Genomic DNA, 27,261 nt, shown 5'->3' with positions numbered 1-27,261 from the left:
GCTGATACGTGTGCTTTGTTTCAAGGTTTACACAGTGTCAAAATCAGTGGCAAAAGCCAAAATAGGTAAGATGAAATGAAGCTGCCAAAACCCCTGGCATAGATTACATAAGTGAAAGAATACTCTGAGTCAATATCACCTCAAGAAAAACTTCAACACTAAAAAGGGAGGGGGGAAAAAAGAAAGGTCATCTGGTTTCCATTAAGAAGATAAAATGGTTCACTCTGAGCCTTTTACTGGCCGCTTTGTTACTGGGAGGCGTCCATACTGCTCTCTCCATCATCATCCAGTTGACACAACATTAAAGGCTTCAAACAGCCGCACAGGGTTCCTTAATCAAAAACTAATTGTAATAGATATTGAGGAGTGCTAACACTCTGACCGCTTGGCTGGTATCAGTGGTCCAAGGCTGGAGATACTATTAAACACAACAAAGGCATGATAGCTGAGACAGGGCAATGCAAGTGTGAAATACAACATGTGGCTGAAAAGGCACAGATACACTGATACTATAAAGCACTGGTCTAAGGCGAGCCTGTCAACTCTGGTTATTTAGAAACAAAACAATGGATCTGGAAAATTCCTGAAAGTGGATACAGCAGAGAGATTTAAAATCACTAACAGCTAAGGAAAGGATACTGTGGCATGGTGCCAGACTTAGAAAATTAGGAACATGTCAGACAAGAGGACATTTTGACAGTGCTTGTGTGTTTAGTATGTGTGTACGGCGTGCGAGCCGGTGACACAATATTTAATTTAGCAAATTAATTCTCATTAATTTGATTAGCCATTATCATTAGCAATAACTCATCAAAGGCCTTTATTCCTATATATTAACCTTTCAGACACTCGCCCACTTAGCATATTAAACATCAGAGTCCAAATGCATGAACAAGGTGAGCGGAGCTTCTGTCTTCGAATGATACATGACGCAACAGTCATCTTCTTGGACTGGAAACACATAGACTTGTCTCTTTCATCATGCCAATCCTTTTGACAAGTCTCATTCTTCTTCTGTTGCTGAAGAAGTCGTTTGACAAACCTGTCCTGAAATGAATCTTAACAGACCTACAGAGGTCAGCAGTAAAACACTGGGCAGCGAGTAAACAGAGCCAACTGTTTGAAGCCATCAAACCTGCTTTGTGGGTTTAGAAAATGGTCTGAAATTAATTCTGCATCTATCTATCTATTGTACCGGATGATTTCACACCCGACGAGATAGAATCAGTGCTTGTTTTTGTGGGGTACTTGTGCGTATACCATGTCTGGCTTTCATGCAGGTGATGAAAACTTTGAGTATGAGACATGAACTCAAACACCTGCAGATAATGTTCACCTTTTTACCCCATTATTCACTGCATTATTCCCTAATCCTAAGCAAAAATTGTAATTCCCCAAATTTAATCACACCATAATGATTATTTAAATGTCATAAGCATAATTGTTCCTTAAACCTGTTGTCAAAAGCATCAGATTTAAAAAGACTCTGGACTAAAAATACAAAAACAAAACATATTCTTATTCTGAAGTTTTGCAGAGATGTTGTTCCCGACATTGTGCAGGATAACTTGATGTAAAATTACAGTAACGTGACATAAAACTGCTTTTCAGGGAGCGCATATGCGCAGGCACGCTTATAGATCCTACCAGGTGTGTCTGTTTTTGTCTGTGTGTGTGTGCGCCAGTTTTACTCCTCCTCTGTTGGCAATAGAGTGAAGGATATTCAAACTCTATATTGTACATCAGTTTGGCTTTAGCAGAGTCAGTTTTCTCTGACCATAAATGTATGGCTATGCACGGTAATTGTGTGGAAAATGCATGCAGCCTCCACCTAGCATAACCACCCCTGCTGCACTCCCCTGTGGATAACAAATGGCCCTTTTCTCTGGGAATTGAGGCTAAACGATGGTTTCACTTAGAGAGCAAAGTGACTGTCCATCTTCATAACAGTGCTCTCCATCAGAGAGCAATGAATCCCATCCTGTCCCACTGGCTCTGATTAAACACAGGCAATGGATATCCCCTTTATGAAGGCCTCCAAAGCTGGCCCTCGTATCAGCCTTGCACCTGCAACTATCAGCTTCTCCTTCTTTAATATATAAATTTAAAAAAAGAAAAAAAGGAGAGAAAAAAAGCCCCGAACATCTGGCCAGGGGGAGCACTGCACTTCTCCAGCAGGTCAGTTCAACAGAGCCTGTTTGAAAGTGACACACCTTAACTTGATCTGAATTACCTAAGGCATTTCTTGTTGGTGGGGGTCACATGGAAAGCTCACAGGTCACAAAGTTCACTGGCTGAGGGACTTTCACTCGCGGTTGTGCTTTGAGCTCTTCCCCTTGTCTGTTTTTCCTCATTTCTGTTTAATAATATTGTGTTAAAGCAGTAGTCTGTCTCATATCAGTAGGGTTATAATGTGTAACGGCTTGCATTTTTGTTTGTTTTCACTGGGAGAAAAATAATTAGTTGCTTCTTGAGCTCTTTGTAGCCATAAGCCCAAAAGATGTCATTCTGAATCAAATGCATTTTGACTTCAAGCGCAGCCCCTTGAAAAATGTGTGTGAAATTAACAATAAAGTCTGTTTACATGCCTATTTCTGTCGACACTTTTTACCATGTGAGAGGTGCACGCGGTATAATATATGCCACCACTGGCTCATATAGTCTGTCCATGGTGGGAAGCTGTCACGTCAAATCTTGCGTTTGACCACTTGCCACTTACTTCTTTCAAAGCGTTCAGCATGTCACATGAGAGCAACATCTTGAAGTTATTTAGGCTTATGAGAGAAAACATTGAGTTTTACTTGGTGAAAGAGCTTCCAGCATTTGAATAGGCTTGCCATTGTCAGGTTGACCTTTAGTTACAGGTTACAGTGCTGAAACACTTGCACATCAACTATGACTTAGTAATAGCACATGCTGTACGTGATGAGAATCACTTGATGTGATGATGAGCACATTTAAGAGATTCACACTAGAGCGTAGGTTCCTCAGCCATGGACACGGTGCAGAAGACGACCAGTCGGAGATTATTTGTTTATTTATTTTGTTGAAAAAAAAGGTTGTGTAGATGGAAAGCTCGTGAGTGCTTTTACTTGATCAGGTGGGGACAAAGATTTCAAAGCAAATGGTTGAATCCAGAACAAAAGTGCTTGTGTGTGTCTCTGGGAGATACCAGAATGCACACAGTGGTATTCTATTGTTCATACATTAGCTAATGCCATTATCTTGTCTGTGGAGTCAAAAGAGCTAATCTCATGTTATAGGATTTGCAGCCACCTAGACTGATCTCATTGGGTAAACGTTTGGCACAGTGACAAAAGAACAGGATGAACATCCAAGTTCAGTAAGCAGAATCCATAAACCAGCAGCAACCCGACCCCGTGACTGGCAAGAGTAGAGCCAATGCAGATGTGGCCAGCTTTACTTTTTACTTCAGGCTGGAGTTTGAACTGTGAAAAAACTACTTTGACACAAGTTTTTTATTGGTTTGTTTGTTTTCTTAAGCTTTGCAGCATGCCTGTTGTGACCAGTTTCATATTTTTGATAAAAATGTGAAAACCTCCTCCACTGTTATCCAGTGGTTAAACATAAATTTCAAAAGCCAACTATTTGCAGTGGGAAACAGTCTTATCGGAGTATAACTGCCAATTTGGTCCAGACACCCGCCTCGTAAATTATCAGGAGTTAGCTGGATTGTACAGACTGAAAGATGAAGTGATCCCAAACCCTTCAGAGCAGCACTAGACTCGAGTTTGGCATGGTGTTATCATTACTCGAGTTCATATTGATGACTTCTTTCTTGGCCTGATGTCATTTTCAGCAGTGACCATGATCAATAAATTCGGTTTAAAGGCTGTTATGGGGTTTTGTTGATTTAGTGCACAGGATTAATATGTGCACTAAAATCAAGTTCAGTCAAGTCAGTTCTGTTTATGTAGTGAAAAAAGTGCTTTCAAGTTAGCTAAGACACCCTCTGCCCTAAAACCCTTGATTCAGATGAAGAAAAAAAAACAGGAGAAAACTCAGGAAAAGCAATTGAAGAGGAAAATATTCAGTATTGGTATTAACTAAAACCAAACCAAACAAAAAAGCAAAAAGAAAGCAATAACACCCTATTCTCGCTTAATAAAAACAGAGCTCTTAATGGAGTGTATCTAAATAGCATTAAGTATCTAGAACCAAAGTCAAATCTAGCACTTTATTATTTTTTAACAAGACATTTAATAGATCAAGAAAACACTTCTTACATCCATTTCTGCAAGTTAAACAAGGAGATTAACATCACGCTGATGTCTATGCAATAATTATGGATCTAAAACTAGAAAGTAATGAGTCTCGTTTTGTTAAACGACTGGAAATGGGGCAGAGCAGCCAGTCTTTCTTCCAATAAAATAAGGAAATATGCATTTTTATTATTTTATTTCTTACACTGTCTCTAATGACAGTAACTGTAACAATAACTTTCTGTGAAGTAACAACCTTTAATGATTTTTTGACAATTACTCAACAAGGGCTGGAGTGATGGTCGTGACTGCACTGCGATCAGTGATTTTCTCATCACACATCCTTGAGTGAAATAGGTGCACTCACACTGAACTGAAGTTGAGTTACTTTTTTTCTGCTGACAATTATAAGGGGTCTAAAATAGTAATTTGTCTGCTTTAATTTACTGTTTTAATAAATTGCAAAAATCTAATGGACTTGCAGTGAATTTGACAGATTTCCTCAGAACTCAGAGTATTGGATTTACTAGTAGTAAACAGAGCATATATGTAAATAATTTCCCTAAACTTGAGTTATGAAGGTTCGTTGATCCCCTTCTCACCTTCCAAACCTGTGGGAAAGCAAGGCCATAATAGTTAAGAATACTTCTTTAAACCAGTCATAAGATGTGTATCTTTCCTGGCAATCCTTAGATGACTCCTGCTATTATGTTTATCTGTCCCCAGAGCTTCTTTTGAATTCATTATTCCTATAATGCCCATTTGCCATATTTGTTAACATGCCGGGTCACCTGTCTCACAGCTGCCTGTGTTGACTAGATCTGCCTTTTCATCAATGAGAGCTACCTGCCATAATGACCCTGTAATAAAGTGTCATTATCTATCCACCCAGTCTAGTGTAGCATGCACAAAGCCACTGGAGGAATCCAGGCCCTGTCTAATTCATTTCTGCTGGGTATAAATGTCAGCGTCCTTTTGTGAGGATTACAGACATTCCCACATTAGGGCCGGACTGATTGTTCTATATGGAACGGTGGGAGTGGAATAGAGCGTTTGATTTCAGATAATGTAGTACGAGACAAATGTCACTGGACCGGATAGGTTTTTTGTCTAAACCTGGCTGCAGACTTGAATCTGAGACTATGACGGTGTCAGGGAGAGCTTGAAGAGATGAGAATGGCAGTGGTGTGGATTACACAGTCTGTTATTACAATTTGTCAGGTTTTATGATGTCAGTGATGTCTGGAATTTATCTCTTCAGCCTTTTATATTCCACCTCATTATGACATCCAAAGCCATCTAAGGTACTAATTTGTCAATTTGTATGTCGTTAGCCGAGAACTGTGTTAAGATGAACAGTGTAATCCCAAAGTTGGATCAGTTATTTGTGGTGTTTTCCTTTGTTTCTGCCTTTAAATCTGTCATTTTGAACCCGGGTGCCAGTATATAAACGTGCAGATTACCAAAGCGTATGCCAAAAACGTTGTAATTTACACAAAACTTTAAAACTTCTTAAAGTGTACAGTATAGTTTGTATAGATCATTGCTTTAAAGAACATGTTTAATATCTTGTTCAGTAATTGCTATATTGATTGCTAATGTCATCGTGATTTAGTAGAGAAGCAGTCATGTGGCAGCTTCAACAATTCAAGGGTCTCTTTGTCCATTCATCAGCACCCCTGATTGGGCCCATGTCATGGTTAGCTGCAGGCCCACCAGATAAAGATCAGTGGATGATTGGGCACACACATTCTTAACATGGCTGACCCGTGACATCTCAGGGGCAGGCAGGGAGCCTGTCATTATGTGTACAATGCAGCGCTTTCTTCCCTCTTATCTTTACTGATGACATTGAGAGTTTTTGTATTAACTCATTAATGAAAAGACTCATCATTAAAGGCATCACGGGACACGGTGCGGCGGTGGTGACACTGCATTGCCACTGTCAGCAGGAATGTGTCCGAGACGCTACACTAGCACGATGACAGCATGAGAACTTCTTGTGCTTTTGTTGTAGATGTAAAGCTATAATATCGAGTTTCCTTTGTTGCCTTCACCACAGCCCACACTTGCCCACACTACATTTAAATCATGTATTTAACATGATATGTTACACCTCGGCGTCCCTTTCTGATAAGGAACCTTATATAACATGTTTAGAAATTGTGGCTAATTGTTTTCTCAATGTTGTTTAATAATTCATTTAATAATGTCTGCTGTAAGACAATGAGAGCAGTGTTTGGGTTGTCAGGCTGGGGAAAAGAATGTTTGCTGGACACAGTGAGTTTATAAACAGCTTTAACAGTTGTAAGAAATGTAAGAATGTGGCTATAATGATATAGTATAATTAGCATCTTTAGACTTTTACAGCTTCTCAGGGACCTCACCAATAATAATATTGTTTTATAAATTGTGTAAATACTGGAAAACATGATTTTTCACAGCCTTGCAATGATAAATTAGCAATAATATAACTTTATAAGCAGTTGCAAATTAAATAATTTCTTTAATTACAATAAAAAATGTATCAAGATTTCCTTGTTATAAAGTGGTATCAAGACTTTGTTTAAAATATCCAAATTTTCCCATCCAGGCCAGTTTGATCTCCACGAGCCAGTGGGAGGTTCTGAAAGTGTGCGTCGCTATCCACTGCATGCACTAACTGCTGACTGCACCTTGGTGTGTGCGCTCAAAACCATGCATGTGGTGAGTGGCTGTGCTTATGTGCAACTCGTGTGTTAATGCTGTCGTTTCCACAGATCAGTCACAGCAGCATTTTCTCTGTTGTTTATGGTTATGTCACCACAATTACAAGAGAGAAAGGGGGGCAGAAATAAAGTGTCTGTGAAAGATTGATAGCTTTGGTCTTTAGTTCAATTGTAAATTAGAATAGCAAGTCCCCCTGGGATACAAGGGCTCTATTTATGATTAAGAAAGAGCTTCCATAATAGAGTGGTGGTAGAAAAGTTTGCTCTTGCTCACAAACAGGCAATTAGCTTGATGAAACAAGCCTTACTTTTTTTTCTCTTTTTTTCCCCCCCTCGCAGCCTGGCTGTGTGAACCCATATTATTATGGGCAGCCTTATAGTTTATGGTATTATTTTCACCTTGCGCTGCAAACAATATGGTATTTAAATAAACTGGCATTTTTCTTGTAGACCACTGTTTTATCACTGCAGTTTAATACGGGCAGAGCAAGTTCAGAAGTAAGGCGAGGTGTTTATATTGTGTGTATCATGTGATAAAGGTGACAAATATCACACCATAGTTTTAATCCTGGCTGAGAATCTGCACAGAGAGTGTAAATAACATATGAGGGATATATAGAAAAAGACTTACAGTATGTACAGTGAAAATGCATATTTATTTTTCCCCAAATAGTTTTTTTTTAAATAGAAAAGCAAAATTTACTGATGTGTAAATTGCCTATAGTTGTTTCTATTCAAACCCCCCAAAAGTAGCTTTCTCTCATACGAGAAACAAATTCCAGCCAATATACACAATGATGTCATTTTGCTTCAGAGTTTTCGTTTTAAAGGATCTAATCCTTGCATTGTGGACTCATTGCCATGCCAGTTATTCAACCTGACTGTACAGATTTGTCCCCCTACTGTATGTTTCCTGGAAGAGATCAGTCACACTCTTTTTAACAAGCTAAGCTTTACTACTGTTTCATTCATGCGGGGAAATCTGGATCAAAAACGGAGCCAAGAGTTAGTATTAGTTAACACTGTAGAGCAGTCTGTCTGAGAAGCTAGAAATCCTCTGTGTAAAAGATTATTACCAACACCATTATAGTTAATGGCACTATGGCTAAAAAAAGAGTGAATGGGAGACGGGAAATTACTGAAGCATCAGAATATACCTGATTGTATTGTAGAGACTAAACAAGTAAATATGTGAGGCGGCGTGTGCCAAAGAGCACGTAGCTATGAGATGTACCGCTGTTTGTTAGGGCTTTATCTTTTAAACAGTGAATTAAAAAAATAAGCATACAAAAGCATAGTTCATAGTGCACACCTGTTCAAAAAAAGTGAATGAATAGAAGTTATTGTGTTAATTGAAAGCTACTAAAAGCTTGTTCAATTGAAGAATCTATTTCAAAAGTAAGTTGTTATATTATCCAAGGCCAAACAGCCAGGAGGATTGTTGCTGCTAGGCACAGTGCTAAAGCACCGCTGTACAGTACCAAGCTGACTGCCATTAACTACACAATATGGATAAACTATATTTGGTTGCCTGGCCTTTTCATCTGCTTTACTAATGAGGTAAAGCCAAGTAAAATTTGGAGATTCCTCTTGAAATCACAGAAGCTGGAACATTGTAGTGACATGAGAAATGCGTAGGATTCAGAGATGAATTTTTAAAGCTGTGAGATGACAGAATTGTAAATTCAAAAGAAAGAAGGGTTCGGCTCAATATTGTGATGATTTCCTACTGCTAACTATGAACTTAAGTTACCACCTCAGTACCAGTACAGGACTGCCCTGAGCCTTTCTTTACTCAATTAGTAATTTAATGGGCACCAGCTGAAGGTTTTTGTTGTTGGCTTCAAGACATATTTGTGTTGTTGTTTTTTTTTCCTGCTGATACTTCTCCTTTGCAAGCCAGATGAGGCTTCCCCACACATACACGACAAGACATGTGTGGCCACCGCTTTTCGTTTTTTTTTTTTTCTACTGTTTTGCCTGAGGACACACACTCCTGTGCCAGCTGTTGTCATGGAAATTACACCAGTTTATAACATTTGTTTTTGGTATAAAGACAGTGGTGATCACGCAATAGCTCTCGTCTTTTTGGTATTTACACTTAGCTAATAAGTTCATTTTTGTTCTCTGTTTGCTTTCTTGCTTTCCAGTTCCTGTGTGCCAGACGTTATGGCTGCACAGACTCGCTCTGCAGCCACCATTGTTGTTTACAGCTCTGTTACGCCTGTCGATTGATCCGCAAACAGATGTATCTCTGACTGTGATTCACCAAAGCTGATTAAGTCACAAGTGTTTTGTGTTGGTTCACCAGCATCTTGGTTTCAGAGCTGTGTTTTATTTCTATAATTATTTCCTGTACCTGTTGAATATTGCTGAATTAAACATAAGTCACATTTCAGACTATAAAATACACCAAAGTCTTAATACTATGAATCTGTAGTGGTTAGTTGTTGTTTTTCGGGATTATAATTTGTCAAATTACAAAATGTAAAATTGTTAAATAAACTATCTGTGGATATATAAAGTATAAAAATGCACGTATGCTGTTTGAATACAATCAAAATAATGAAACACAGGACTGTCTTAGCCTAAGGATACAAAATAATCAAGGTTTCACAGTGGCAGTTATCTAAATGATTCTCTCATAAATCATTATAATTTAGGGGGGATGTTGCTGAAGCAACGCCATTGTCTGTGGTGCCGCTTAATTTGAGGGTCTGATAATTAGGGTAGCCTAGTTACCATGATATAACCAAAAGCCATCTTGGTATTAAAAAAAATACAATGAATTAAATTATCTTACTTGTTTAAAAAAATATATAACTGAGGGATGTCAAAGACAATGCTGTCAGCATCAGGTGTTTAATTTTGTCACACTAAAACATGCCAGAAAGCAACAATAGTTCCACCTCCTCTCCGTGTTCTTATACTTTTACATACAAAAGGACAGATTACTCATGGACAATTACAAACAAAACAAAAACACATGAATAGAATTTGTGATGTCTTCAGGCATTTAGAGTTTTTTATTTCTATAGTTATTTTCAGTCAGTTTGTTTAACATTACAGTTGTTTGCTCGTTTATTTTCACAGTTCACATTTAGAAGATGCACTTTTACCTTTGGGCAATCATCCCGCTACTGCACAGCTTGAAGTACTACATACTGAATTCATTTAGTGTTTTGTGACTTCTAGTAGTATGTTCAAGAGTTTGCATTAATAACAAAATGCTAATCCCAAACCTCATACATTAGCGAATAAGAAGTGTGGTAGCGAAATATAGTTGCTACACAATGATCTATAAACTTTGTATATCAAATACACACTGTTCAACATATATTTCAGATCACAATAAGACATTCTTTTTTTCAACCTCTGCACATTATCACAACATTTTTACAACTCCCCTCTCAATTTATTGTGAGAAAAACAAGTTTAATATTCAACTCAGTAAGTGTTGCGGCTCACGTTCTAAAATAAAGCTAAAAGTAACTCCTGTATGTCCTCGTGTGAAGATAAAGTAACTGAGACAAACAATGCGTGATTTTTGGTTTCAAATGGCTTTCACTCTCGAAGTCATGAAATTTTCGTCTTCTTATGTCGAGTCATTACGGATGTGGAGGTCTTTCCAGATCCCACTCACGTTCCATCTTGCGTTTATTCCCTCCCTTATAGACCACTGAACAAATGTGGATTAAATGTGACTTTAAAAAAATTGCATTGCAATATTTGCTATTATAGAACATGTTTTGATAACAAATGCTGAATAATGTCTGTGGAGATGTGGTTAAAATTGTCGATATTCATGGACTGCTGGTTTTGGTCATAGTTACAGTATCAATGACTGCAGTGCTTTTACAATGACGTGCATTTTGATGACAGAACATTTACTCTGGATTGATTTCTCAGTCTGCATTTCTTGGGTTCAAAAGTGGTCCAAGTTATATTGCACAGCTACAGCTTATGTGCGACTGTGTTGAAACCCTGTAAGTCACATAAATCTCAAAACTGACAAATGCTTCTCAGTTTTGAAACTTAGGGTAAAACTGCAGAAGCTGTAGTTGGATAATCAAAACGTTCCTTAATTTGGACCTTACTCCTAATCATTAAATTACCAGAGATGCGTATAGGATATTGTAATTGTTTTTTACAATAACGCCACAGGAATATCATTCAAATATAAAAAGGATAGGACTTTATTATCTTAATTTCAGTGAGCATCGTTAGCAAAATTACTAGAGCAAGACACTGATAGCTCATAGATTTAAGGCAAACAATCACAGTAAAACTGGAAAACCTCATTCTTAACATGTATGATACAGTAGGTGCTATAAAGAGAAAAGCAGTCAAAACACAGCTCATATCTTAAAACTTTATTAGTGGTAAATGTTGCAAATTGATATTATACACAATACTATTTAATTAACTTCTTGACTAACATATAAAACATTAATGCTTAACTGGTTATCTCATAACTTTACGTGGTAGACCATCACATAAAAACTGGATTTCCGAGATCTCACAAATGCGAGACCTCATTCTACAAACATTAAAGTTATTCAGTAAGGAAGGAACATATACGAAAATCACTAAACTGGAGATACAAGGCTTTTAAAACAGAAGCAGTTTGAAATAAGTGGTTAATCAAATACTGGCTGATTATCACTTGAGAACGTAAGCTGCTGTTATAGCTATAAATGACTGTAAATGACCTTCAAGAACAAAAACAACACACTTTAACACTGAATAGCTGTAACGGTAAGCTGAAGCTGAAGTAAGCCTCCACTACATCCGTTTGTGTAGTTTTTACATATCCCCCACTGCTACCACATTACACCTTGAGTTACAGTAATTCAATACACTGTCTGCTGCCTTTGGGGCCACATGTGAGCCACGTCTGGCTCGAGACTGAATGCTGCTACGGCTTTCTCTCTTCTTTCTTCTCCCAAACTTTTTCTCTCTGAGTGCATGAAAAAAAAAGTGTGAAGCAAGCGGACTGCCCACTCTTCTCTTTCAAAAAGAAAAGTGAGGGGCTCAAAGAGACACATATCACAAGTGCCTGGTACAACTGCACTGTTGTACTGATGGTCACCGTACAGCTCCACTGGGACAGATGGGATTTAATCTGCTTGGCCGATGGGCACTTCAGCAGCAGTTTCTGGGGGTTAGAGAGCACTTATCACACAATTCCCCTACCCAGACTTTCCCAGCGAGTCCTTGGAGTTAAACCATTGACCCTCTGGTCATTGCTGCTACAATGCTGCTGCCTGAAGTAATCATCATGCATGCTCCATCTATGCAGTCTTTAGCAGCCAAAACAACACATCGCTTACAACACTCATCTTTCTCTCTCTACAGTTTTGATCACTTTAAACCTAACAGCAATGATTCAAACCAAAAGCATTTACAAATACATTAAGAGCATGCTGGCAGTCAGCCTAAAGAATTCATTGAGACAAATTGATCCCTATCTGTTTAAACTGGCACTATAATCTGTCATTGGCAAATTGAACACAGTGAGCTATCTGGGATCTATTGCCTTTTTAGATAGTGGCCCTTGGGGCAAGCAGACAGAGAGAAAGTGATCCACGCTGCTGAATGAACTCTATGTAAGGTTTTCAATTGAAACATGCATGTCTGCTTATACGAACACACTTTAAAACACACCTTTTTCCTCACACTCCACATAGCTAAATGCTTTTATACTGCCTGCACGCGTATGCCGTCAACTTGCTTGCACACATACCACATTTATAATAAAGCGCTGTTACTGGAGGTAGTGGAATGCTGTTTTTTGTGACTAAATTAAAATTACATTTACATCAGAAAATCAAGCACAGTAGTCTTTAAACCTTACAAAATCCCTGTTTAGAGCAATATAACCATTAAAATATGCATATCAAAATAAACTACAGTGTACGTCTGGTCAGGATAAAAGCCAAAAAATAAAATAAAATAAAATAAAACAAATTCTATATTAATGATGTAATTAAGTTAAGTTTGTTTATTTATCATAAAAATGTAAACTTTAAAATATCCCTACATCATGCTACTTTTCTTATGCTGCCTTTTTGTTCTTTGGTCCTGTAATAATGTTGGTAAAAAAAAATAAAAAAATTTGAATATTTGGTTTGTTTCTTTTTTTCCCTACCCATAATATCACAAAGACCTACCATTCCAAAGAGTCAACCTTTAACGGAGGTAAAAGGTACTGATTGATATTCAATGCAACAGATGAAAGTCCCATGAAATATGGGACACATCCACCATAATCAAATGAAGGAGAAACAATTCGGAGGTGTTAAGTTTTTTTTGTTGTTGTTTGTTTTGTTTTTTTGGCTCTTTGTTTTGTTTTTATAGTAATGTGTGTGTTATGCTTGTAATCTTTTTTTTTTTGACGTGCTGCCTTTTTAACTAGAAAATAATCAGCTTATAAGTTATCTGAAATTCTTTCTTCATTTATGATATTTTGATTTAAATTGCGTCAGTGGGCAAAAATATGACCAATATCTCTCTTCGGGGTGTTTTTTAAGTGGCACAGTTTAGTTTCTGTCTTGATTCCACACTGTCATCTAATTCAATCAGACTCTTGAAGTTGATTAGCCTGGTTAACCTTTGCTCCTGCTCGGGTCTGGAAGGGTTAATCAGGCCGGGAACTTGGAGACCTCCGGGTCAGTATCCCTCTATCTGCATGAAGGACTTGGTGGAGGAAGATTAAAGTCAACTTTTTTTTTTTTTCATTTTTGACATTTAGCACAAGTGTGAGAGAGCTCTTTGGCCGTCAGCAGTTCAATTTTCTTTTTTAGATCTTGGTGCGTTTTAAAAGCATATTTGTAGGAATTAAATTATTTTTTTAACTACATTCGGTTTTTAGTATATGTCTATAACGTTTTGCAGAATATAATCACGTCGGAGCGCACTTCCCAGTTTAACCTGATATTGGAGGGAAAGCTTTTCCTTCGCACGCCCGTAAATCTCAAGAATTGTCTATCTCGCTATCGATTAATTTAACTGCAATCATTCCAATCAGCACATCTCCAGTCCCGTGTTCCAGAGACTGTGCTTTGTTTTACTAACAATAATAAAGTGATTTAGTCCTTTCTCGCTGTCAGAGCATGGGAAATCGTTAAAGATCTAGCTATTTGTCTGTGATCAGTAAATATTTAGTGCAGGCGACATCCTCTGTCTCCTCTTAATCGATACTGATCCCGTTGGGCAGCGCAATTGTTATGTGCATGCAGGCTTGCTGAGCATATACTGCTTTTATCCTCTGCTTGAAAAGGAGAACCAGTACAAATCACACAGGAAACTTTTAAATCCGCGAATTAAGAAAAACTGCAGGACAAGAGTTTTGAAGTGGGGGGTCTAATAGTTAAGCAGTTGTGCTGCTGTGGGAACGTTTATGCGTTAAGAAAATAGTGCGCAAATTTCTGTGCATATTTACGCGTGGTTCATTGGGCAGTCATAATTTATATATAGGCCTTCCTACTATCTGCCTGATGCATACATGCTAAAGGAGTATCTGCTAAAAGGTTAATTACCCTCTTATGTCATTACTGACGCAAACATATTTCTTAATAATAATAATAATAATAATAATAATAATAATAATAATAACTCATGTATTAGCATTTTGTAGGATAAAGTTAGAGCATTTATTAAATTATTTATGCTAAATTAATTTTTACGTGTTTAATAATAGCTTGGCTGATATTGCGTCTTGGCTTGCTTTCTCCATATATTTCCTAATATGCAAAATCTCATAAAGATTGCTCGCCATACTTAAAGACAGGTGTCTGTTCTGACTTCACCCCCTCCCTCTCGCCTCAATAGCCCACACAAAGCAGCGGCGTACGAGCGCGTTTTGGCCATATTACTGTAGGAGAGAAAAAGGCGCACAGGATCTCTCTCTCTCTCTCTGCCTGCTGTAAAGCTTACTTATCATTTCCAGAGGCAATCAAATGATATTCTGCTCGGACGACACGTCAACTTATATTTCCTGTCTCTCGCCTAACAACACATGACGTGAATCAGTTGTTTGTTTTGGCTCTCCAAAGTTTTTGCATGATCAGACATTGCAATTTTCCAATAAACAGCGTGCTTTTTGTGTCTGATCCCGTCTGTTGGAGAGGAAGCTTTGCCAGCTTCAGTCTGAGCACTGTGTCGAAAAAGAGAAGACTAAATATATTGTGAATAAGAGAGAAGATGCATCCCGCTACGGACGAATCAGCAACATATGCATTTGGTAGGTTTGTTACTATAAGAATACAGCCTCCTGCCTCACTATCACTATCGGGTAACTTTATGAATGGGTGTTTGCAAACTAGTTGGGCTTGATGCGATTCGTCATATAAATTAACGCTGCGATAATAGGCAGAGATGACTGACGGAGTCGTCCGTAGTCAATGCGCATTGTAGAAGCATCGTATTTATGTAGTCTACGTTATGCTCCGTCTGCAGCACACGTCTTTTATTTCAAGAGATGAGCCTATTTAATATGAGATTTAATTGTGAGCAGAAGGATAAAGCATTGCAACATTGCTGATTTATCATAATAAAGCATACAAATCGCATACTTACCATTTGAAGCAAAACTGGGTCCTCGATAAACCAGTACCTTGCGGGGTATTTTATTTACAGACTTTCCATGTTCACGGGATCTGTAAACAAAACCGACAAAATAGTAATGCAGACAAAATATAATCGGCTAATTTGTTCTAGAATAAAGACACAATTGGTCTATATACCACCGCTGGGACTGCCTGAAGTGGCAAAAAGTAAATCCAACTTTGGCAACTCTCAAAGGTTTGCCGTCCAAGTCATGTAAAACAGAATTTAAACAAACAGTCATCAGTTTAAAATGGTGCTCGTTAGTTTGGTCGATGCGAGAGAGCAGACTGAATCGGTTTCCGTGTCCGACGGCTCCTCTAAATTGAATCTTATTTGAAGCAAAAAAAATTCATACGCTAGGGGGCACCCATATACTGTAATAGATCCTGGGACAATGCATGCATGCTGCTGCTTCTGCTGCTGCTCTCTCTACAGGCTAACACAGTGACCGGGCTGTAGGTTCATCTGGAGGGCTCTGTAAAGTTTTACCTGCAGTTCAAGTTTGATAGCCTCAGGCCACGGTGAAAGTAAATCAGCCCCGTTCAAATACACACAAATATCAATATAATATATTATTATTACTATTATTATTAACCATGTGGGCACAGCCATTCTCCCCCTTGTTACAAACACAGCATCGTTTACTTTGTTTCTTATCGTCATTAAAATAAGATGTTTTTATTTTATTTATTTTAGTGAGCAAAAATCCGACAAGTATTAAGGTATCGTTTTTGTGTGGTGTGTCAATACGGGGACTCTGCTTTCACCCTAGCCTTAAAGTGAAGGGCATGGCCTTTGACCTCGAGTGACATTTTAATTGTGCTCCGCATTTAAAGCTGTAGTCGTCTCAAGCTCTGACCACATATACAGACAAAACTGTCTTTGGAGAAATCATGCTTTTGGACCTCCTGACCATGCAGATGATTAATATTTGTGGCTTGCGGGATTTTTTTGTTAGGCAACGGCGAGCTGTGGGATGATTTCACCAGGCGATAGCGACGATTTCACGAGACATGTGGATTGTGATGTGTAGCACCTGGTACGATTGGAAAGCACTAATATGTACTATTAGCCTGGTAGAAATATAGAGGTTTGTTTAAAATGAGAAATAAAGAAATCCAGGTGGCGTTTTCTTCTCTTCTTCTTTAAATGGGGAGCGACCTTATTCAGTGTCTGGTTTTACAGTGTGCATGGAAAGACAAATCGAAGCCTACACTTGTTTTGATTGTTTATGTGCATTTATTATCAATAATAATAAACATGTTATTTGGTCTAGGTAACAGCATCACCAGTCTTAAATTAACGTAGCCCATCACACAGCCTTTTTTTTTTGTTTCTTTTGTGTGTTGTTTTTTCATTCATTCAGCAGTGGAGTCTGTCTTTATATCCACATACCTAAAGGATCAAGACTGTAATGAACACAGATCATGCCAAGAAGGTGCATCTGTGTCTCAGGGATAAGAAAAAAAAGAAAAGAGAAAAAAAAATCCTATCTTCTTTTATATTTCAGCTTGTTATAGGGTTACCGGATATACTGTAGCGCGACATGATGCACTGCATTGAATTATTGATATTTTCCTTTTTTCCCCACTTGAAATTGCTAAAGCTTTACCAGGCTGCATGTGAGTATACCTTATAGTCTGGGTGATTTGAGTGACTATCAGTGAATACTCTCTCCGAAAAGCGTCTCTTTTTAGGACCAAGCGGCCCTCTCGACCTCCATGCTGGCTCTGGCAAGGTACCAAGTAGCACAAGTGCCGACTAGCCAATGGGGTTCAGGGGGAGGTCCCTGAGCTCTGACCAGTCAAACACACTCTCCTTCCTTATATGGCAGCAGATCTCCATGGTAACGTGTGCTAAGTTGCAGCAGTCGTGTCAAAGTTCACTATATAGAGAGCTCAGTGAGCTGATCAGAGAGAAAGCATTCTGCCAGCCCGGCTCCTACCAATCGCAAATCACTTCCTAACCTCCGCCTTTTTAACATATTTGATCACTTTGATTCTCTTCTCCTTTTTCCTATTATTTTTCAGTGCACGGAGGAGGTTTGTAGGTTGTGATCCTTGTTTTTTTATGTTTTTTGTTTTAGTGCTTTCGCTTTTTTGGGGAAGAGTTGTCTTCATATTCCAAGCTCTCAAAACATTGGCTTCAGCTGTGCGCTTGCTGGCGCTACCTCACAAGGAGAAAAGGAAGAAGACGCAGTTTTTTTCTTTTCTGTTTTTTTACCCAGTTGGTGATTTTCTCCAAGACTTGTGCTGGAACTTGATAGTAGCTGCTACAGTGTGCTCACTAATTGTTTTATGCTGCTGCGAGCACGGTCTTATCAACCTGCTCCATCATCCACTGACTAGCCCATGCTACCTCGGTTGGTTATTTTTGAATATTTAACCCACCTTTTCCCATTGATGGGTGTACTGGATGGCTGACTGTAAGCGCCCCTGGACTTGGCCTTTAAGCGCAAGGCAGCGACTCAGCTCGCCATCGCATCAGTTTTGAAAACGTGCTCCGGCAACGTCTCCAACAGCAATAAATCGACAGTTTTCGGGAGATTCAGACTGGATTCAGCGTAGGCTAGATCTGGCATTTTGTGTGTCCGACTGTTAATCACAGTTTACCGCGTTTCCTTGAGACATTATTCACCGCGACACCAAAACGGCAGACAAAAAGTTTCTTTACGTTGACTGATAGATATGGCAATGGTAGTGTGGAGAGGCTCCCAGGACGATGTGGCTGACACCCAAGGCACCCTTTCCTCGCAAACCCAAGGAGGACTATCTCTTCCCACACCTCAAGCAGGCCAGTTGAATTTGACAGCCTCTCAGGTCGCCCCTCCGACCCCTCAGACTCCGGTCCAAGGACCCCCGAACAACACACAGTCCACGCCGACGAACCAGACGTCGCAGCAGTCGGAGAAACAGCCACAGCACATTGAATGCGTGGTCTGTGGGGATAAATCTAGTGGCAAACACTATGGCCAGTTTACTTGCGAGGGGTGCAAGAGCTTCTTCAAACGGAGCGTACGACGGAACCTCACTTACACATGCCGTGCCAACAGGAATTGTCCAATCGACCAACACCACCGCAATCAGTGTCAGTACTGCCGCCTCAAAAAATGCCTTAAAGTCGGCATGAGACGGGAAGGTATTGGGATTTTTTGTTCTCTTATCCATGTGTGTGTTTGTGCGTTTGTAGGTTTTAGACATCGAACCATATCATGTCGCCCCCACAGCATGTTTCCTTTCCCGACTATTCCCTCAAAGGCTGTGCGGCTGGAGCACGCAATGGAGCCGCTCTCTGCCTGTGGTCGAGACGGGGCTCTCCGGATGTTCCTTTTAGCCATGCATTACAGTGTCTAGCGCCAGTGCGTTATAGCTCTGCATTTGACAAATACGAGCCCACCCGTGGCCAAACTGAAGCTGCCGAATATAATGTGATACCGTGACTGCCGTAGAGATACATCTGTGTTGAATTTATGATACAATAGCCCTCTGCGCTATTATGGCGAGTGGCGAATTAAGAGATAGCGTGTTCTGGCTACATCTCCACATCTTGCCGCTTGCCTTGTTCTCTGTGTCTTAAGCTGGACATTAGCGTGACACTGTGCGTTTAAAAAAAAGAACGACCGCGCTCCGTCTAAATTATCTGAATTTTAGTCTAAAATAGGCCTTCGTGTATGGGGTAAAACGAGATGAATTGCTAAGTAGGTTAAGGGTTAAACATGCAAGGTCTCCCTTGCCCTCTTTGTGTTCCTTCACAGCCAGCTCATGTTGCTGTTGCTGAATAACAACAATTTAAAGCTAGACATGTGCGAGGCTTGTCTTAATTGTGTTTGAAGCGCATCCCTGTTTGTTTGTTTTTTAAAATTTTATATATATGTATATTCAGTGTACGGTTTCTCACACTACAGCCTCTTTATTATCAAGGCACTGTGTCTTTTCTCTTTTTAAACTCGGGCAATAATGTGTGTGTGTGTGTGTGTGTGCGTGCGTGTGTGTGTGCGCGTGTGTGTGTGTGTTTTGATCCTGCACAGGCTAGTAAACATTTACAGCTTGGCGTTCAGATTTCAGTTTTCTGCACTTTAAAATACTGTACTGTTTAACAGCCACCCTTAATGCTCAGAATGTCTGTGATCATTTGTAGAATTCAGGCTTCAATATCTGTAGTTTCTCTTTTTACTGCAGCCGTGCAAAGGGGACGGGTGCCACCCACACAGCCACACCACGGTCAGTTCGCCTTGACAAATGGAGACCCACTCCACTGCCATTCCTACTTATCCGGATATATCTCTCTTCTGTTGAGAGCGGAGCCCTACCCGACGTCCCGGTATGGCAGTCAGTGCATGCAACCCAACAACATAATGGGTATCGAGAACATTTGTGAACTAGCAGCCAGGATGCTCTTCAGTGCCGTGGAGTGGGCCAGGAATATTCCCTTCTTTCCAGACCTTCAGATCACAGACCAGGTGGCTCTGCTGAGGTTGACGTGGAGTGAGTTATTTGTGCTCAACGCCGCGCAGTGCTCCATGCCCCTGCATGTGGCTCCTCTCCTAGCGGCGGCTGGCCTTCACGCCTCCCCCATGTCTGCGGACAGAGTGGTGGCCTTTATGGACCACATTAGGATCTTCCAAGAACAAGTGGAAAAGCTCAAAGCTTTGCACGTTGACTCTGCTGAATATAGCTGCTTAAAGGCAATTGTGCTCTTCACCACAGGTAAGACAATAGACTGCTCACTCAAGTTCAGTGTGTGTGAATGTCACTAACCTGCACACTGACATCAGCTAAATCAACGCTGACCTAAATATATCAGCACTGGCCAGAGGCTGTTGCTTGTATTAGATGAACGCTGTACTTAAACGTTCACTTATGCTGCCTTCATGGCCAAGGGCTTTCAGACAGACCCTAGGCTACTCAATTATAAAATCACTCGATTGATCAACTGATTTATCAGTCACATGCGCAAGGATAAAATGAAAATGGTGGAATGACCACACCAGATCTATCTTGGTTTAAATGAACAACAAAGCAGAGCAAAGTATGCCCAGACACACACACACACACACACACACACACACACACACACACACACACAAAACCCACCGCAAATTAAGCTCGAGTTAAATAAAACTGATAACTCCGCAATAATTGCTTCAGGCATCATAAAATCGAGATATTAGAACTCTTTTGGAGACTCAAATAGCCTGCAGATGAATTTCTACACTTGGGCTTTTCGGCCATTTATCATTGTGTGTATACCCCACGTCTTGTTTGTAGGAAATGACAGATATAAATGATGTCAGGCTACGAGGGGGATGGGAATAGAAAAAAAAGACAAGCCTAATGTCCCATTTGCACACAGTAAAAGCACTGCCCAGGTTTCAACGCTTCCTTGTCATTTAGGTGGCATACATGTGCTACCATAAAAAAAATACATAAATAAATAAATACATAAAAAAAAAAACATGGACACCCCTATATTTGCAAAAATGAGAGAGTCTAACAGCATTGTGTGATATTGCGCAGTGACAAGAGGGGCGGCTTTAATTTTTATTTGCAGAAATATTCTCTCCGCCTAAGATTCAGGGCGTCTCTGGACTCGCTCGAGAACTGGGTCATGACCTAAACATAACCCAAACTTCCCGGCTATTTTGTTACATTAGCTACACCGTTAAAGGAGAAGAAGAAAAAATTAAAAAAAAAAAAAAAAAAACATGTAGGGAAGAGATTTACAAGGTTTCACCGACGACTGAATGCCTGTCTTTGAAATGATACCATACCTGCAAGCCATCACTCTTTTTATTTCATTTAGCTGTGGCAATCTTCAAGTGAGCTCATGGTGGCTGGTTAGTTAGCCCTTTCTGAAATAAAATCATAGTTCATGTCATTTTACTGTCAAGGCTTTATACATCCACGATGGCTTAATTTGTCTCCTCCATACCTGAGTCCCGGAGGCTTGAACGTGAGCTGTGTGTTGTAGCCTGAGTGACACGCCTTTGCTACTTTGGCGGTTTGGTTGTTGTCATGCATCAACTTTACAAACTTACCCAATGTGCGTACAAGCGTTTTTGGCACATTATCAGCTGCCGCCCACATGCAGCAGCATAGATAGTGATTCTGCGTCTCCGATGGTATAGTATGACGGCAGCTCCGTAGGCTATGGGCCCTTTTTTTTTTTCTCTCGAGCTAAATCTCTGCTCACTAAAGGTCAGTAGGTCTCCCTGTCTTTCCCTCTCTCCTCCCTCACCCCCACCCCTCTCTACCTCGCACTGCCTCTGACTGTGAAAGACACAGGCCCATCTGAAACACAGTCTTTAACTATGAATATGCTTAATTATTTAGTTCACTTTTAAATGGCTTTATCGGGGAAAATACAGATAATAATAGCGACGAAAGGAGAAACACAGAATTAATATGACGAGGGAAGCAAGGCTCTCATTTTTATCCGCCCCTGTAAGATGACAAGTCCCCCCCCCCCTCCCCCTTTTTCATAAATTAAACACACACGCAGATAAGAAAATAAAAATCAAAGTAAATAGTTTAAACAAAATAAACTGGCATGCATGTGGAAGCGTATTTTGGTTAATGGTGCCTTACATTATTTGTTTAGCGTAATGCTATGGTTATTGTATTATTGTCATATAATAATTTGTTATTATTTTTTAAAAATCGATATTTATTAAATCAAGCCTTGAGACCATTCAGCTACACTTTCACATGTAATCTTGAGATTTTTATTCTGCAAATAATTGATTTTTTTTTTTTTTTATGTGACAGGCTATCAATTTTCGCTGTAGTGTATCACCACAGTGGGAAAAAGCTCCTAGTGAGAGAAACACTTTAGGTTACACTTTATTAATGTTTATTTGTTTTTCCCCCCCTCTCAGATGCTTGTGGCCTCTCAGATGTGGCCCATGTGGAAAGTTTGCAGGAGAAGTCCCAGTGCGCCCTGGAGGAATATGTCCGGAGCCAGTATCCCAACCAGCCAACACGGTTTGGGAAGTTGTTACTCCGCTTGCCTTCCCTCCGCACAGTCTCTTCCTCGGTCATAGAACAATTATTTTTCGTCCGATTGGTAGGTAAAACCCCCATTGAAACTCTCATCAGGGATATGTTGCTTTCGGGGAGCAGTTTTAACTGGCCTTACATGCCAATTCAGTAAACCAAGAAGGCGACGAACAAACAAAAGGTAGGGTTGGGGGGCTGCGAGACTACAATGATTATAGCTGCTTTTGTGGAAGGAATAAAAAAAAAAACCCGGCTGTTACACGGGGCTGGCTTTCATGAAGAAAGACATTGACGTAAATGACTGTGAATTCCCCCCCTACTCAAAAAAAAAAAAAAAAAATTGAGACATCCATTGAACTTTCAAAATGGCAGATACATGCTCCCAGTGTTCATGCAGAACAACCTGCTTCGATCCTTTTTTTTAATGAAAGAAGAAAATGAGAAAAAAAGGGAAAGGGGATTCTGTTGATCCGTGTGAGGAAATTTTAAGTATTAAGTGCATTTAAAAATGAAAATTTGGGTTAAAAGAGAAACTGGAGAAAGGGAAAATACGAAACGTGAATTTTCTTTTCTCAGATGACTTGTCCTGTGTCCATGTATAGCTGTGTTTTGTACTTTCTTTGTTCCTCCTTTCTGGTTACAAACCGGCCTATGTGATTTCTGTAGTACAGGTGGTGTTATTTTCTAAGACAATGGTTTATTTTGAAAAAGGTGAAATAATGAAAAAAAAGAAAAAAAAGTTCTAAAAAGAATTAAAACCACAGCAATAGGAGAATAGGCTTATGATCTAGGCTTAATGCTGCAAACGCACTTATGTTGTTAGGATGACCAATCTGGACAAAAGGGAGTTTTTTTCTTCTTCTTTTTCTTTTTTGGAGTTCATGTTAAACTTTATGACCCAGCGGAAACACTTCGCTCTTTATTACTATGAAGTTACAGGATCCACTTTTGTTTTCCACTCCTGCTTTTAACTAAAGCTGCATAAGCTCTCTTAAATTTTTAAATTAATTAGTTTGACGCTGACAGACATGAGGGCTTTACACGATTTTAATTATTTGGCGAATAATCTTTCCAGTTTCATCCAGCTCTAAATATTTGGCTTCAGTTCCCCAATTGGATACAATAATAATAATATTTTTTCTTAAAAAGGACATTTTTAGAAGTTGCCTAGACCTGCTGTTATAAAAGGTATGTACAATAGGTTGCTCTAAATGCAGTACATGCGCATTTAAGAGCTTTTGCAGAAGCTGAAAACTGTACTGAAAGCATAGTTGGCTTGCTTGAAGAAAAAAAAAGTTGGAGAGGTCAAGGGTCATAAAAGTTTGAAGCCTAGCCAGAGTAGTGTTTAATAGCAGTATTATTACAGCGTCCCTGAAATGTCACCCTTTATTCACTTCAAGCATTAAGTGCCTGACAAGCATGGTGTGATTTCTTATCAAAACGTTGTTAAAGTAGGCCTACAACATTTTTTTTTTTTTTTTTTTTTTGGGGGGGGGGACACAATTAGATATGAAACTCCAGTCATGTATTTCACTTGAAAAAACTGATTAGAGGCAGTATTCTTGTAAATATAGGTCAATTCATTTCAACAAGTTTTTTCCTTCATACAAAGTATATGTGATTAAGAAAAATCTGTGGTTGCCATTTTTTTTTCTTCTCGGTAATACAACGTCTTCAAAATTGAGTGGCAGACTTAGCTAGTAGCACTGAAGGTTATGTTTTTAATGTATATACATATTACTACAAATGTTTTCTTTTTCATGTATATTTAGACTGTGAATGCATGGCCACAGGTCGCTAACCTATTTTACCTTTGATATATAAATGTAAATGTTTTTTCTCTCTTTCTTTCACTCTTTTTTTTTGGACTGTATAGATATAATCTGTGCATTCAGTACACTAGCCCTTGTATTTAAAGCAACAGAAAAAGAAAAGAAACGACGTTCATTATTAGGCTACAGACTTAAACAGGGTGAGCAGGTTTGGGGACAAAAAAATTTAGAAAAAATCTAAAAAAAAAAAAAAAAAAAAAAAAAAAAGGAGCTGATATTTTAACTTTAGTGTTATGGCTCCTTTTGGTCTCTGACAGGTGCCGTGGTGTGCATGCGCGTGTGCGAGAACGTGTGTGTGCGTGCGTGCGCGCGTGTGTGCGTTTGGAAGCTAGCAATTTTGTCCTTGTTTTGAGGCTTTTCTTCAACACACACATACAAAAAAAAAAACACAAAAAAACACCATGTTGTGGTTGAATTAAAAGGGATCACTGATTGAACACTGATCTTTGGCTGTTCGGAGCCACATATGGACCAGAGAATGATACATGATTGTAATTATGAACAGTTTAAACTGACCCACGTTTTTATATAAATATATAAAAATATATGACTGCAGGGTATTGATAACGTATAGATACTTTTTTTATCATTATTATTATTATTATTATTAATTGCAAGTGATATATGTGAGTGTGTGTGAAAGTTTATAGTTGAACACAATTCTTGTTTGTTTGTGTTAGCTTATTGTAAACAAGCATTCTGCTGTAAATTTGTTCTTGGTATTAAATTATAATTTATGAATTTGAAAACACCAGTTTTTCATGGTTTCTTTTTTTAACTTCCCAAACTTTATGTGTGAACTTGTCCTTGTATGGGTGTGCGTGCGCGCGCGTGTGCGCGGGGGGTGTGTGTGGTCGGTTGAAAGTGGTGGTGGTGGAGGGGGAAGGGGGGGGGGGGTGACTGGAGTCAATTTGCTGTAGCAGGATGTTGCCCTTTTGCCCTTTGAAAGTGATTAATGAATTACAAAATAATTAATCAATCCGGCAACAGGCCCGCTCAGTACCTTAACCGCCCCCCCCCCCCTTTTTTTTATTTTTATTTTTAATTTCCCTATAAGGTTATACTTCCTAAATCCCGATCTCTAAATTACCAAACTGTTTGGGAAATGATGGATTCAAGGTTGCTGTCTGTTAAAGCCCAGAAATGGAATACCACTTGTAATAAGGCGCAGTGCCTCAACAGATAATAACATTTCATAACAGTAGCCCGCCCTCACACGGGACTGCGACCATAGTGCAGGAAATACCAAACCCTGCCTTCCCACCGCTTTATCTGCGGAATAAAGTTTCACCTTTGTACGCTCGCATAAATATTAATGGGCGGAATTTATATAGGAGCCTGTACATTATGCATAGTATCAAAATAAGATAAATCGTATTGAAAGGGAAACCGCTTTGAATGATTTCATGAATATAGAATTGCTCTCTATCGCTGGCAGTCGTTTAGGTTGTTATGCTCTGCTTTTTATTTTTACTTCCAACCGATTCACCGGGCTTCATCAACACTACCAGAACTTCCTGAACTATAGGCGGCATAATGCACATCATCGTTATCGTTGCTGTTATGTGTGTGAGAAACTCGAGAAGTGGATGTAAAGGTTTACAGTGCCAGCTATTTACACGCACTCTACTCTGACGCTAAAACTGTTTGCCCTATAATTATTATTAGTATTGGCTTAGTTGGAAGTTAAGTCTGAAGTAGAATTAGCCTTGTTGTGCAGAAGCTTTATCAGGATCGGTATGAAAGCCAACTTCACCACATTTTTTCCCTGCCGCTGCTGCTGGTGTGTATCTGTGAGTGCGCCTGTGTGGTTGTGTTGCTGTTGATAATGAAGAAAATGATGATTATAATGTGGCGCTGATGGTCTTTTATCACTGGCTTCTTTCTGAAAGCGCTATTTATCCATACAGTGGTGCTTCCCCTGTTTGTCCAACCAAGCTGTCCCTGAGGTATAGCCTACACTGGGGCCAAACTAAGCCCATATTGATAATTAAAGGTGGACATCTCGCTACACGCGATCATCAGTTAATTGGACAGAGTGTTTAAAGTAGAGCAACCCCGGCCACTCAAAAAAAAAACTTTTACCATTCACAGTGTTAGCAGGGGGTGAACACTTTGAGGGATGCAGAATTCACCCACGTATGTCAAAGTAAAGCTTTCGAGTGGGTCTTGACCGGTTGGATTTCGACACTGACCGGATTGATTTGAGGTGACAGAATTTTTTTTTTCATGACTTATTGGATCTATGTTGGACTCCATAATTTCTACTTCTGTCCATTTATTAGCATTATGCAGGGGGAAAAACCAACAAGGTGTAACTTGCTGCGACGTCACTTTTATTTACGTCTGCGTGACGTGCCAACTGTTTGACACGCGAGCTGGTTTTGCCTATAAGCAAAAGTTTAAAGAAAAATCCTGCAGCCTGCTGACGATGCTACGAGGCTGTGGCATGTATACAGAGTCTTTAATGCTCGGTTAGTTTGTTGGGGTTTTACACACAGAAGCTTAGAACTTATTTAGGGCTCACGGGCTATTAGTGGCGCTATTTGTTTAATAAGATAAGGATATGGTTTGCATTCCCTTGCTCTTCCGCTGTCTACTTCACACGAAAGCACACAAGTACATGTCTGCGCAGTTAAGCCACAAATGCACATATGCACATTATTTGCACCTTGGCACTATCACTATGACAAATTATCCCATACTGCATGCGCTTTATTCCATATAGGTTCAGGCACCGCAGCTCATTTACAATGTAGCCTACAAGTCAAAGGCTTAGCAGCTTGGGGCACCTGCCTCATATGTTAACGCACGGGCTTTGAAGACAGAGGAAAAAATAATTAATATTATTATTATTATTACTATTATTAATATTATTATTAATATTACA

General features: G+C 39.4%; 1 protein-coding gene and 1 long non-coding RNA gene across 5 annotated transcripts; one reads left to right on the top strand and one right to left on the bottom strand.

Annotated features, from left to right (window-relative positions):
- Positions 1-24,842, top strand: nr2f2 (nuclear receptor subfamily 2, group F, member 2). 4 transcript variants are annotated; one of them, XM_040025657.1, is made up of 4 exons: positions 1-17; positions 17,475-18,679; positions 19,702-20,247; positions 22,419-24,842. In XM_040025657.1, the coding sequence occupies exons 2-4, from the start codon at positions 18,229-18,231 to the stop codon at positions 22,691-22,693; spliced, it is 1,272 nt and encodes a 423-aa protein (XP_039881591.1). In that variant the 5' UTR covers positions 1-17; positions 17,475-18,228; the 3' UTR covers positions 22,694-24,842. The 4 variants fall into 4 exon arrangements, with proteins under 4 accessions (XP_039881591.1, XP_039881593.1, XP_039881589.1 ...); XM_040025659.1 differs by lacking the exons at positions 1-17; positions 17,475-18,679 and adding an exon at positions 14,722-15,176 and having other exon boundaries at positions 19,720-20,247; XM_040025655.1 differs by lacking the exon at positions 1-17 and having other exon boundaries at positions 17,388-18,679.
- On the bottom strand, positions 9,923-15,856 carry LOC120729775. The gene is made up of 2 exons (XR_005694995.1): positions 15,679-15,856; positions 9,923-15,591 (listed from the first exon to the last, which is right to left on the bottom strand). It is a non-coding gene; the product is annotated as an uncharacterized LOC120729775 (long non-coding RNA).
- Positions 24,843-27,261: the final 2,419 nt, after the last annotated feature.

This window comes from Simochromis diagramma, unplaced genomic scaffold (genome assembly GCF_900408965.1).
Source record: "Simochromis diagramma unplaced genomic scaffold, fSimDia1.1 OVJJ01000293.1, whole genome shotgun sequence".
Lineage (NCBI taxonomy): Eukaryota > Metazoa > Chordata > Actinopteri > Cichliformes > Cichlidae > Simochromis > Simochromis diagramma.
The sequence above is the reverse complement of the archived record's forward strand: the minus strand, read 5'-3'. Positions and strand labels throughout refer to the sequence as shown.